Source organism: Brassica napus, chromosome C1 (assembly GCF_020379485.1).
Source record: "Brassica napus cultivar Da-Ae chromosome C1, Da-Ae, whole genome shotgun sequence".
NCBI classification, from domain to species: Eukaryota; Viridiplantae; Streptophyta; class Magnoliopsida; order Brassicales; family Brassicaceae; genus Brassica; species Brassica napus.
In genome coordinates this window covers 49,132,053-49,145,157 of record NC_063444.1, presented here as the reverse complement: position 1 = coordinate 49,145,157, position 13,105 = coordinate 49,132,053, and the positions used below count along the sequence as shown (strand labels likewise).

Below are 13,105 nucleotides of genomic sequence, written 5' to 3'. Positions count from 1 at the left end.
GGTTTAGAATTTAAGGTATATGGTTTAGAATTTAAGATTTATGATTTAGGGTTTCGTTACCAGCGTTAGCGTCGTTAAAATTAGCATATTTATTTTTTTTAGCTATTTTTATTTAATTTAATATTTTTAATTAATAATCTATCTGATACTTTGATTGGTTCTAAAAGTTGTGGTGAATTTAAAGATTTACCCTATGGGAGGAACCTAAATTTTGTTCATATTAATATCAATATTCATCATATCTAAAAAGAAAAATATATTAAATTTCCATCTCTTTCACGGTAACAAAATTTCTGCCGTCACCACTCAGAGGGCAGGCGCACTAAGTGCCCTACAATGCAAGCAAAGGCATAATCAATGGTTTATTTAATAGCTATTTATATTATCTTTTGCTTAGAGCACCAACGTCCACCATTCACTCTAAGAAAAGCCTCAAAATATTATATTCTCTACCCACCCTTTGTGTAACCTTTTTGTTGTCTTTACCTCGCTACCTTCTTCTGAGTTTCCTACATTTATTCTTCGTTACCAAGGAATAAAAATAAATAAATAAATTGAAGCATGCTTCATTGGTGGAACCCATTCGAACCCACCATCGTAAGCGCTTTAGGGTTAGTAGACAAAATGGACCACACTAGCTACCTCAAAATATCAACTTTGCTTAAGCTTACGTAATCAAGATGGAAGAAATAGGTCTACATGTTTAAATGTGTAGCCTGTATTGGGAAAGTAGTAAAGTATCAAGTCGTAACGAGTGTTCGGTAAGTTAATAAATGCATTAACGGTCCATTTTCTTTTTGTCAAAACAGTAAATGACGTCGAAATTATTTTAGGCAGACCTCAATACAACTTCGTTGGGCGTCACACGAAATCAAGTTTGGTGAATAACCAAAATAGGAAATTAAAATTTAGATACATAAACCAAATTCAAGCGTACAAGGGAGTAGTTTGTATTCTGTTTCGGTTTTTTTTTTTGTTTCTGGAAATGCTTACGTAAGAGGATATCCACGTTTCTAAAACTCAGTTCTTATTGTGTCAAAAAAAATGGTTGTGTTTTTACTCGTGAATCTCGTTTCCTAAAGAGAACTAGAAATGAGAGACTCAAAATACCAAAATAATTCAAGATATTACATACGCATGCTAGCAATTGAAAGAAAGAAGTAATATTCAATGTAAGAATAATTATAGAAAACAAGTTGTGCTTCGCATTTGGAAGATGACATTCACTCATTAAAAGTCATTTCGGCTCCTTTTGTGGTGGTCCTAGTGGCTCCACTTTTAGATATAGGTAAAGCCTCCGCTAAAAATAACCTTTGTCTTTTTGTAAATATCAAATTATTATTACATTGTAAATGGTTTGTAACAGTAGAAACAAGTGTGTTTAGATGTGTTTACTAAAGATATAACTAGGAGAGCACCACCCGGCGCCCGACCACACCCCACCACGACATATACTAGTGGCCTACCAAGTTAATGGCATTTTTCGTAATATTCGAAAATACAAAGGCATTTACGTATCCCCAAATTCTATAAATATCAGACAAATCTCCAAAACTCCACAAAAATCTCAAAAGACATATTTACACAAAAGAGACCACAAAGTAAGGGAAAAATATAAAGATGGGGAACTGTATAGGAGTGGAGAAGAAAGTGATAAAAATTATGAGAAATGATGGAGAAGTAGTTGAATACAGAGGTCCCATGCATGTTCATGACATCCTCACCCAGTTCTCTGGTCACTACTCTCTCTTTGATTCTCTGTCCAACAGTTGTCATCTTCATCCACAAGCTAAGCTTCTCTGTGGCCGTTTCTACTATCTCATGCCAAAGCAGAATACCACAGTCAAGCATAAGAAGACAAAGAAGAAAGTCAGGTTTGCAATTCCAGAGGTAGAGAAACAAGGAGATGGATTAACAGATTGTGGTGACAACACCAAGGAGAAGAGTCCTGGTGTTGTGAGAGTGAAGATGGTTGTGAGTAAGCAAGAGCTCGAGAAGCTGATTCAAGGAGGTTCAGTTCACGAAATGGTCTATAGAAGTCTTGCTAAGCAACATCTGTGCCATGATGATGATGCTGCTGATGAGGGTCTTAGAGGCTGGAGACCTTTGTTAGATAGTATTCCTGAAACTCATTAGCCTATTACATGTCCATATCTTACATATATATATGACACATACATAGATATATACATAGAGATTCCTTGACTGCTGATGTCCTAACCCTTATGATATTAGAGATTGAATCTTCTTATTTTGGAACGTGATTAAATCCAATCAAATAGCTTATATTAGTATGATATATTCAGCATTTCCTTCACAAGGAATCTGTTATTGCCTTGAGGGATCAGGGATTGCTGGTAAAACTGATTACAATTTTATGCGCAGCTGAGATCAACACTGTTGGACAATAATATTATTGGCTTTGACATGCAGAGTCTTAAGCTTGTTAAAAAACATTTACTAATGCATAATAATTACCATTACGATACTACTATAATAAGTGGCTTGTTCAGAGATCTACAGTCCCTTTTCAATACTATTAACTTAAACTATTTTTCAGTACTAAGAAGTTTATATTTACGTTAGGAACCGAACTAATCAGAAAATACTGCTTATTTACCTACTTTTGTCTTGTCCCTCTCACCACCACCACCGTTGCTCTCATCAAGCCCTGCTCCAGACGCACTCTTTTTCAGTAAAGTCCAGAAGGTTTCAATCCATCTTCTCAAGGGACCAGACTAGGAGTTTCCTTCTTCTGCTGAGAAGATGTATTGAAGTATGACGCTTTTCCGAGTTCTTGATGGTCGTTGAAACTGCCAGTTTCTTCGCCATCGAGAAACCAAAACCTTCCTTTGTGAGAATATATTATTTGTTTGGTTTAAATCAAAATATTCAGATATATGTATGTAATGTTTGATTCAATTATTTCTATGGTTTGATTCAATTATTTCTTTTAAATTATATTCAAATTTATTACTATTTTTTTTCTTATTTTTTTCTTATTTTTTAATAAAAAGTGGATTATATTTATGATATTTACGCAATAATAGTAAAAGAAAACAATTAGGTATATGCTTTTCATATTTTGTTTTGGTATGTAACTATTAAGTATTCTTGCAAAATTGACATATCAAATTTAATTATTTCATTTCCAATCGTATAGAGGCATTGACATTAATGCTCCCACATGAATTCATCTCTTCCAAACGCGGATCTCTTGTAGATGGTGGTTTTTTCTCTCAAAAGAGCAGGGGAACTCACTGTCTGAGGAGTTAATGGATGCGGACTTCGAGACGTAAGTATTCTAGAGAAGTTCTCAGATAGTCTAGGCAATACATTTCTTTTAGATGACACTCTGCAGAGAATGTTAACATTTTTTTGATAATCAAGAGACTAAGAATGAGTTCAAAAATCTAACCAGAACAGAGAAATCTATATAATACAGAGTGTTGAACAACGTCTAGCATCTATTTATAATGTTGTCACTTGGAGCGAACTATATGATTTTCTTTTCAAAGCCTATAGGCTTATGATAGGCATCTCTAGTGGCTTCTTATAAGCAAAGGAAAGTTCACATAGTTGTGGGAGAAGAATAATGGTTTCAAACCATTTACTACCCAAGTAAACGCGTTGTCTTCAACACAACTAACAGGTTGATTGTTTCTAGTTTTTAGAATAGTTTTTGGTTTTTGTTTTTCCATAAACCAGTTTTCACCCAATCAACCTTTTTGAAAAATGATTTTCCTAAAATCTAGGGAAACTAGTTTCTTAAATAACTGTCAATTTCTAAACAAAAACCAAAAACCAGTTTTTCTAGTTTTCTTGCCAAAACCCTTTTATACATTTATGCATTATTACAAATTGACTTACGTAAGGCATTTTGGTGCTATGGAAAAAACGTAAGACACTTTATCTAAGGCATTTTTGATTGCTAATAATAATTCATGAGCACATCTATATAATACTTAAGGCACACGTAAGGCATATTACATATTCTTATTATAACACAGTTTAGTTTTAATAAAATTATAACAATATTTGAATAATATTTTATGAAATAATAAACTGATGGTCACATTTTTTTAATATAGTAAATTACATCTATGCTAATCATAAAAAAGCTTTATTGTAATAAAAATATTATAATATTTGAATGTTATTTTTATCTAATAATAAACTGATGTAAAATAAATTACTCCTATACATATAAATAAAATATATTTTTTTATTTGAAGTTAGTCATCACAAAAAAAATATATTGTTGATACATATAAGCTATATTTCCTTTTTTTGTTTTACTTAGTATTACCTAGGACTAGGACTAGTATTTTTTCTTTCTTTTACTCTTAATAATATTTTCATTTTAATATTTTTAAAAGCAAAAATCAAAAACCAAAAACTAAAATCTAAAATCACCATTCAAGTTTTTCAAAAAAACTAAAATCTACTGCAAAATCAAAAACCAAAAACCAAAAACTAAAAACCAAAAACCAAAAACCAAAATCTAAAAACCAATAAAACAATCATCACCTAATTAAACTTAGTTTAACGCTAAATAACACAATTGTTTAGTTGACATTGATAAATCTACCTAGACAATTCCACATTTCGTCATATGTTGAACATCATTTTGTCTAGTTATTATGAACGGTTCATATCTCTATCTAAATTAAAAAAATAACTTTTTTACGTTTGAACTATCAACACAAAATATTTCAATATCTGAAAAATTCCTACTTTATTCACGAAAGATCATGTTTTCTCTGTTAAGAAACACACTATCGTTTTTGTTATAGAAATCTATTCCTCTCTGAATAGATGAAAGATCATAATGACATAAAGTGACTATATAAGGAAAAGGACTTCAAATAACTTACTTGGCTAGTGGCTACATATTTTATCGAGGCGAGAGTTATCACATGGAACTACAGTTTGATCTGTGCATCCACACAAATGTTTACTCTATTTTTTATATAAATATATTTGTTGTAAGCAGAGAGTGTTATACTATTGATAGCAGTAAAAAAAGATATTGTTTGAAAACATGGAATATATTAAAAAAATAAAATAATGGGCTTAGATCTTTTTATGAAGATGTTCTCTTAAATGTTATTTTTATTAACTTTATTTTCATATAAATTAATTTTAAATTAATATTTTTATTTGAAATATGTATATAAGGTTTAAACTTTGTTTTATGATTAGTTTAGACAAAACATGTTTTTAAGTAGTTAGATTGTGTCATTTTCGTATATTTTAAGGCTGATCCAGATATATAGTCTCTATAATGGATTTCTAATTTTTCTTAATAATCTAATCCCATTGCTTTTTTTTTAATATATTGCTATCTATGTTTCCAAACAATATTTTTTTTTACTTCTATCCATGTTTCCAAACATTTTCTAAAAGTATTTTTTACTTTAATAAGATAGATAGAGTCAACTAAAGTTTTAAATAGTTATAATGTTTACCGGTTTAGAATGCTGCACATACAATTTCTATTCAATGTTGGTTTCACAAAAAAAAATCAGATATATTATTTACAAGAATTTTTTTCAAAACATTAAGTAGCTTTAATTGAATTTACGTTCATGTAATTTTTAATGTAAAAATATATTTTAAATAATGCAATTCTAAACTGAACTTAAACAATATTTTTCAATTTTGGAACTTTTTATATAAATTTTATAAGTGACTTTTCTGTTTTCAAAAACTCACAAACCCCAATAATAAACCAAAACAAACAAAGTTGAAATATAATTAAAATAACTATACAAACAATAAGAAACTAACTACACGAGATTAAAATCAACAAGAATTTTAGAAACAAATATCATAGAAAAGTTGAATATTCTAAAAAATAAAATATCACAACTCAATAACTCATAAATAATATGCATGCTTAATTAAAATAATATAAAATATAAAACTTAACTAAACAATAATATATATTAATAGCTATTACAATTTAGTTTTTTTTTTGTAAATATTTATTCACATGTATAGAGATAGACAGATAGTCATTTGAATGAAGGTGAGATCGTTGATGAGAAAGATGTAGTTGAAAAGTATCTGGTGGAAAATAATGAGATCTTTGCTACCGTCTAGGGCTGCAAATTTTATCTGATATTCGAATCAGAAGCCAAATACAACCCAAAAAACCTTAACCGAAATTTAAAACGACATAGAAAAATACATGAATGGATATTGAGTTAGGATAGATCAGATATTAAAACTCAAACGGGTAATAATTAATAAACGAATATCTTAAATAACCAAACATATGTATGCTTAACCCTATATTTCTATTTTACTTTACTCAATTTATTCAAAATATTTATATGCATGTGACTGAGAATCATATAATATCCATATAATTGCAGAGAAAATGATTTACTATTCACTTAAAATGCATATCAAGTTTTTTGTTTCGTGCATTAACAAAAATTGTATTCAAATTTTCAAAACAATAACTACATTAGTGTTTTTCTATTTCCAAATTTTTGTTTCCATACCTATTAATCGTTCAACTTATTAAAAATTTATGTCAAGTTAATTGTAAAATTTAAAGTATAAGAAACTTCAGTAATGAATAATTTGAATTTTTTTTCAAAATTTAAAATATCCAAATCTGATCTGAAATAACCAGACAAGAACCAAAAATATCCGAACCCATTTGGATATTTAAAAGTACTGAAATACCCGAAAATTCAAAATACTTGATCTGAACCCGAATACCCATACCTACCGTCAACAACATCTTGAGGTTATATCATTCTGTTTTAGTACTAAATATTTCATATGTTCATCATTATGTCCAGTTATTATCAACAGTTCAACTCATGGTCGATATGCAACGTTAGAGACTACATAAGAGGATATATAAAATTGTGTAACAGAGTAATACAAAGCTTAGATGAGGCTTCTTATGTTAATAAGATAAATCGCCTAAAAAGTCAATTGGTAATCATGAAAAAGTGATATAGAAACAATTGGATCTCTGTAAGATTACTACTCTTTAAGGAGCCCTTTTTCAGATTTGGTAAAGAACTATCATCTCTTTAGCAATCTGAGTACATCTCCAACAAGATGTAGCGATCCAGTGACCAGAACCTGTTGCATGGAAAAGAAAAACACAAGAAGAAGACAAGACCATATAAGTTAATGCTCTTTTCTACTCTACAGAGTCTGAAGTAGATGATGAATATAGCTTTTGACTTTACCTCTAGTTTCAGCGAAGGGTTTCGGCGTACGCAATCTCGTAGCCAGTTTATAGTCAATGGAAGTGAAGGCATTACAGCGCTTGAATGTGTCCCTGCAGGTCCACCGCAATGAGGTGCATCTCCACACAGGAAATCATGAGGTGGTAAGGAGGTTATTCCATCAGGGTTCAGTGTATGGTCAAGCGCAGCATCTGATTAGTCACACCAGACATATATGCTCAAGATTAGGTGTATAATCGATTTAACAACAAAGACAGCGAAAGTTAAGCTTTTACCTGTTCCTTGGATAGATCTCTCCCAGAGCTTCTGTAATCTGAATTGCCAAGTCAAATCCTTTCTACGTGTATCTAAAGGAATAGCTGATGCTCCTGAAATAACTTTGTTGTAAGTTGACATGCTCGGAACGAACAGTGCTCTTGAGAAATGAGTGCCTGAAAATGTTTTAATTCACCAAAAACATTAACAAAAAAACTACAAAACAAGAGTATTATTTGTTTTCAGATTACCTGAGGAAGCGCAAGTGGTGACAAGCTTTGGAAGTAAAACTTGAGGGTCTCTCACTTCCATGCAGTTGAACAGAAGAATCTATTAAACAAAGAAGAGCTCTTCACAAGTCAGTTCATTAGCAATACCTTTGAATAGAGAAGAAAGCAAAGTCTTGAGTACCTGTTTGGAGACTCTGTTGAAGTCTCTACCTAACTCCCCATTTCTCTTGTAACCATTGACAGGAGTAGTAGATAAGCTCTTGTTTCCTCTAACTGCAGAAGAGAACCAACGGCCACAAGCCTCCATACTCTCTGGACTGTGAGCTCCATCCAAGTAAAATATCAGATCACCTGACGAGTCATGTTGGTCTGATACTAGATCATGAACAACTTGGGCTCTCCCATGGAGACGTGCCGTTGCAAGACCACGGCAAAACGCCACCGGCATATCAGTTTCATTGCTCCCCTGTGAATAAAAACCCACCAGAGGAGAAAACAAGATTCAGCAAATAAAAGACATTAGAAGTTTTGATAAAAGGTTTTAATGACCAAGAGCAAAAAAACAAACATTTGGAAATATCTTGTCCCAGTTGCCAGTTCTTTGAAGCCAGCATCTTGAAAGAGAAACAGCAAGACCTGCATTTACAAGCTGGTGATCCCCAGACAAGCCAAGTGCAATTCCATTTAGCTTTTTAAGGTCAAGAGGCGCTATTACTTCCAGAGGAACCTGCAACGCAGGTTAATCAGTATTTAGAATTTATTCCTTGTAATTCGGTTTCCATAACAACATAACTAAGCTCTTATCAGACCTATCCTTTTGTACTTTAATTAATACAGTAGAACTAATAGTGGGAGTGACTGGAAAAAGAATGATATATAAAATCTATAACTATTAGTTACCTTAAGGTTATTAGCTGTTTCTTCAAGAACCTCCATTGCTTCAGAGAGTTGTGGTACTGTGAAGGCCGGTATTTGAGGCTTTCATTAGCGTTACAAGAAAACAGAGTAAATCAGAGAATATTTAACATGAATCTGCCAATTGGAACTCTTGAAACAAGTATATTGCATTTATAGAAGTCTAAGAAAAAGCAAACCTTTTTTGGAAAGAGCTTATTAAAAAGTCAGAAGGTACCTTGAAAATCCCAGCCTTGTGAAAAGCAATGTCAGCTAACGTATGTCCTGTGTAGAATCAGCATTGAGAAATTGGAGTTAGCAGAGTGAAGCGTTAGAAAGAAAAAAACAATTGCCTGATGATCTGAGGATAAACAGTGTGGCATATACCCAATATATCCATATGATCCATCCCAAGAGAAGCAATGCCGCAGACAACAGGCTTTTGAATCTGTAGTTTAAATTTTCCATTTTAATGAAAACAGATGTCCAACATTAAACAAATATGACAGTAAACTCAGGACATAAGAATCTCAAAAGATGCTTACCACGTTTGTGGAGTCAAGTTTCCCCCCAAGCCCAACTTCAATGACAGCAACCTCAACCTATCAGGAACATCAACATCCAATTTTTGTCAAATACGTAAGGTTCAGTACAAGACTTATCGGATAACATAGTTGGTAAGTGAAATACCTTTTCACCAACAAAAATCTTAAATGCCAACACTGTGAGGAACTGAAAAAGAGGAGGCATGGTAACACCATCTACAGCTTTCTCCTGCAAATAAGAAGCTCACGATTAGATCTTCACACTGTTTGCTCATTATCCCTCAGATCAAGGCAAAAAACAGTAGTAAGGTTCCTTCTCCTCTCATTCCATAACAAAACAGACTCAAAATGGCAATTCGTGGCAGAAAGTAAGCAATGAATAATACTTAAAGACTATATCCAATTATACATCTCAAACTGGAACTATTGAAGAGTCTTTTACCTTTAGTAACTTCCAACATTCCCAGAAATACTGTAGAAACTTTTCCTCCGATATATCCAAGCTGGAAAAGAGAAAACAGTATTTCAAATAGGTCTCAGTGTTTGTTCACGTAGCGTTGAACATCAATGTAATGGTGAACTTACCCATCTATTCGGAATCTTTCCCTCACATCCATCAGGTGAGGAGATGTAAACAATCCTGTTCGAAACCCACAGTTACGTAATATTGCCTCGCAGAATACACATGTTGAGCCCTGATAAAAAAGACACAAGGCAGACAAATAAAAATCAGAAGCTGCTTATGGAACCCTGAAACACATGAATATTACTTCCTTTCATACGCAGGCATAAGCTACAATAATGGTCATGAGAATTTTCAAACTTTCAAACAATTATTAGTAGAAATTACTCAAAATTGACTCACCAAATGAACTGCGTTTTTTCTGTTAAGTGCAAACTACTCAAAAATTGGAAACAATACTATCTCACATAAAATATAGTGCTAACAATTTCAAGTTAAAGTTTCAAATTCCAGGACCTGTAAATAAGCAGCAAAAGTTATATAAAAAGAGCAATCTACCTTTCCCTTTGTTCCGGCGACATGAATAACTTTTAACTCTTTTATTTTATCCTCCAAGCCCAAAATCTGTATTGTCAAAACCAAAACCGCAGACAAAACTCTCAGTATTTAGATTAAGTTACATAATATTCATGTCACACTTAAACATTGAAAATATTCTCAATTGTCTTTGTATGCTTTCTGTTTTATTTCATCTGAGCTTATTATGCCTATTCTAGAAAGAAACACCGAGGAAACGTTGACTGTAAAATGGATGTGTCACCTTGAGATATGAGACGACTTGCTCAAGCTTGTCACGACTTCCTACGGTAGGTGGGTCGCCACGTCGACGAGAAATAAGAGTGGAGAGCGCGTCCATGGCATCATCATAAGAAGATAAAGCCGCACTATCTGCCTTCTCTTCCTTGGCACCCATATCAGTAACAGAAGTCTCCACAACTTGTATTGATTTGCTTGAGTACCTAAGACCTAGAGACGCCAACAGAAGAACAATAAGTCCCAGGTATGAAACAAGTGTAAGCAAGTGAATGGTGCATATACACTTACTACTGTTGAAATAAACACGATCCCGAGGGCCTGAAGGTAAACTTTGAGAGACCGGCGTTGTTTTATTGAAGAAGGATTCTCTTTTGTGAGAAAAGAATGGAACTAGAGGTGCTCCGCACTTTAGAAGCCCGTTCACATAAATGAGCATCAGGGAATGTCAAATCTGCAACCAGAATATACTTTGGTGAGTTGATAAATTTGTTCTTATCTACCATTCATGACATAGTTCAGTCTCAAAACTCAAAAGCACAACGTGACTCCCTATAACAAACAAATAGGCACAGCTCATATTTGAAATCAAATTAACAAGCCAAGCCAAGCCAAGTCAGCTCTTGAGTTTTCTAAATAACTCTTCACAAAATTGCTGATACAACTATAGTTATCTACTTTAAGCATTCATTAAAGCCTCAACAATTAGATAAATCAAAAATAGAAAACCTATAAAGAGGAACACTCACATCTATTCAGCCTCAACCCCATTTACGAAGCAAGCAAACAAACAACCACTTGAATTGATTGCATCAAAAAAAAAAAAAAAACAGAACATAGCTCTTACAAGTAAAGTTGTCTACTTTAACCATTCATTAGCCTACTCAAAGTCTCAACATTGAGGATGCTAAGAATCAAGAAACTCCATAGATACAATCTTAGATTAAAAAAAAACAGTAAAGAAGAACACTCACATCTATCAAGACAAGACACCAACCATGGAAAGCTTTTTCAATCACTTTCAAAGACTCTTTGTGTGTGTGTGGCTCTTCTTATTGCAACGTATATCAAATCGCTTCCAGAATTTGTGGAATGCGAAAAAACAAATCGGGGAAGGATGATGTTTTAAGGGTTAGTGAGTGGGGGGCTCACCACTCAGCAGCCATTGCCGAAAAGGGAAGAAGACGACAGCTCCACTCTGCACCACCTACCTTGATTTTCGAATCGTCCGCGTCATCCTCAATTTAAAGCCATAAGATATTAATCTCTTTTTTTTTTCATTTACGCTCAGAAACATAGTTTTTCTGTTTCCGACAAGAACTATTCCAAAACCAAACCAAATTTTATTAAAACTTGGAGCCCATAAGAACGGATCCGGACTGAACCTAAGGCCCAAACACCAAGACTAGTTACACACACCTAAAGTAATCTGATCAAACCCATAACAAAAATTATAATATTTATTTATTTTTATTCTTTTTGAGAATTGATAAATTTTAATTTTGCTAACTTTTTTGTTTGTTTGAAAAAGGGCTTAATTTTGCTAACTTGATCATTTCGAAATTCAAATCATTTTAAACTAAGGACACTAGTGGAGACAGAACTAATGACTGTAATGTAATACTCCTTCCGTTCCTTAAAGATATATATTCTAGAGAAAAATTTTGTTTCAAAAAGATCCATATTTTACATTTTCGGTACATGTTTTATTAACTAATTGAAAACTTCAAAAAACTTAATTGCACTAATTGATTTTTTTATTGGTTTAAAATTATGGGAAAAAAATAAACACAAAAAATATGCAAATTTAATGTGTTTTATTAAAATGTGTGAAAAAACTAGAATATGAATCTTTTAGTAACAGAGGGAGTATGAACTAACAACGCTGATAATAGCTGTAAAATGTCAATATTTGCTTTTTTTGAGAAAAAAAATGTCAATTTAATAGTTGAACTTCTTATTTTATGGAGTCGCAGTAGTAACTTACTAAAATATAAAGTTAACAATCTGTATAACTATAACGTTACTCTACACAAATTTTCTACACTGTGGTCCAAAAACAGCATACATATCGCTTGGAGGGCCCCTCCTCTTTTTTGTAACACGCTAGCCCCTCCTCATATTATTCCTTTTGTTTTTTTTTGAAAGAATCAGTTTTCACTTATTAGAATGAATATCTACGTAGATTTAAAAAGAAAATCTAATTAGTTAAAGAAAGAGGAAAGAAAGCCAAAACAAACCAAATTTTATCAAAATTAATAGGAGAATCAAGAATCCCGGTAAAAGAGGATTTTAAATTGGGTTGTTGCCATCGTCATCTAATACCCTAATATTTCAACTAATACACCATATATAAATAAATAAAGCACTAACTCCTCCTACACTTCAATGGGAAGTCCAATATCCTCTCTTTCAGTTTTACCCTAAAAACTCTTCTCAGGCAAAATTAAAGCAGTCCCTCATTTTTTAATAACTTTTCATGATTTCAAAGAGTACATCACATGTGGCTAGTCTTCTGTTCTAGGTTTATATTTTCGCAGTCAATTATTTAAATGGCTTATTGTTCTGAACTCAAAACGATTTCATACTTTTGGATTTTTCTTTTCATATGCTAACTTTCTTTGGTTATTCATCCTTTTCTATTTTGTTTGTTTGTCAACTGTAGATGTGGCTTTTGGAGAT

At 32.5% G+C, this 13,105-nt stretch overlaps 2 protein-coding genes across 6 annotated transcripts; one reads left to right on the top strand and one right to left on the bottom strand.

Annotated features, from left to right (window-relative positions):
- The first annotated feature begins 1,469 nt into the window (after positions 1-1,469).
- LOC111213561 lies at positions 1,470-2,251 on the top strand. The gene has a single exon (XM_022715348.2). The coding sequence runs from the start codon at positions 1,621-1,623 to the stop codon at positions 2,134-2,136; it is 516 nt and encodes a 171-aa protein (XP_022571069.2). The 5' UTR covers positions 1,470-1,620; the 3' UTR covers positions 2,137-2,251.
- Positions 2,252-6,864: 4,613 nt separating this feature from the next.
- Positions 6,865-11,687, bottom strand: LOC111213562 (folylpolyglutamate synthase). Of its 5 annotated transcripts, none has more exons than XM_048744763.1 (17): positions 11,421-11,687; positions 10,715-10,877; positions 10,431-10,636; positions 10,169-10,234; positions 9,733-9,842; positions 9,590-9,650; positions 9,293-9,376; positions 9,148-9,204; positions 8,990-9,050; positions 8,841-8,887; positions 8,609-8,686; positions 8,277-8,435; positions 7,890-8,174; positions 7,730-7,808; positions 7,499-7,654; positions 7,224-7,414; positions 6,865-7,113 (listed from the first exon to the last, which is right to left on the bottom strand). In XM_048744763.1, exons 2-17 carry the CDS (start codon positions 10,860-10,862, stop codon positions 7,054-7,056), a joined length of 1,848 nt encoding a protein of 615 aa, XP_048600720.1. In that variant the 5' UTR covers positions 10,863-10,877; positions 11,421-11,687; the 3' UTR covers positions 6,865-7,053. The 5 variants fall into 5 exon arrangements, with proteins under 5 accessions (XP_048600720.1, XP_048600721.1, XP_048600719.1 ...); XM_048744764.1 differs by having other exon boundaries at positions 11,576-11,674; XM_048744762.1 differs by having other exon boundaries at positions 11,398-11,648.
- Positions 11,688-13,105: the final 1,418 nt, after the last annotated feature.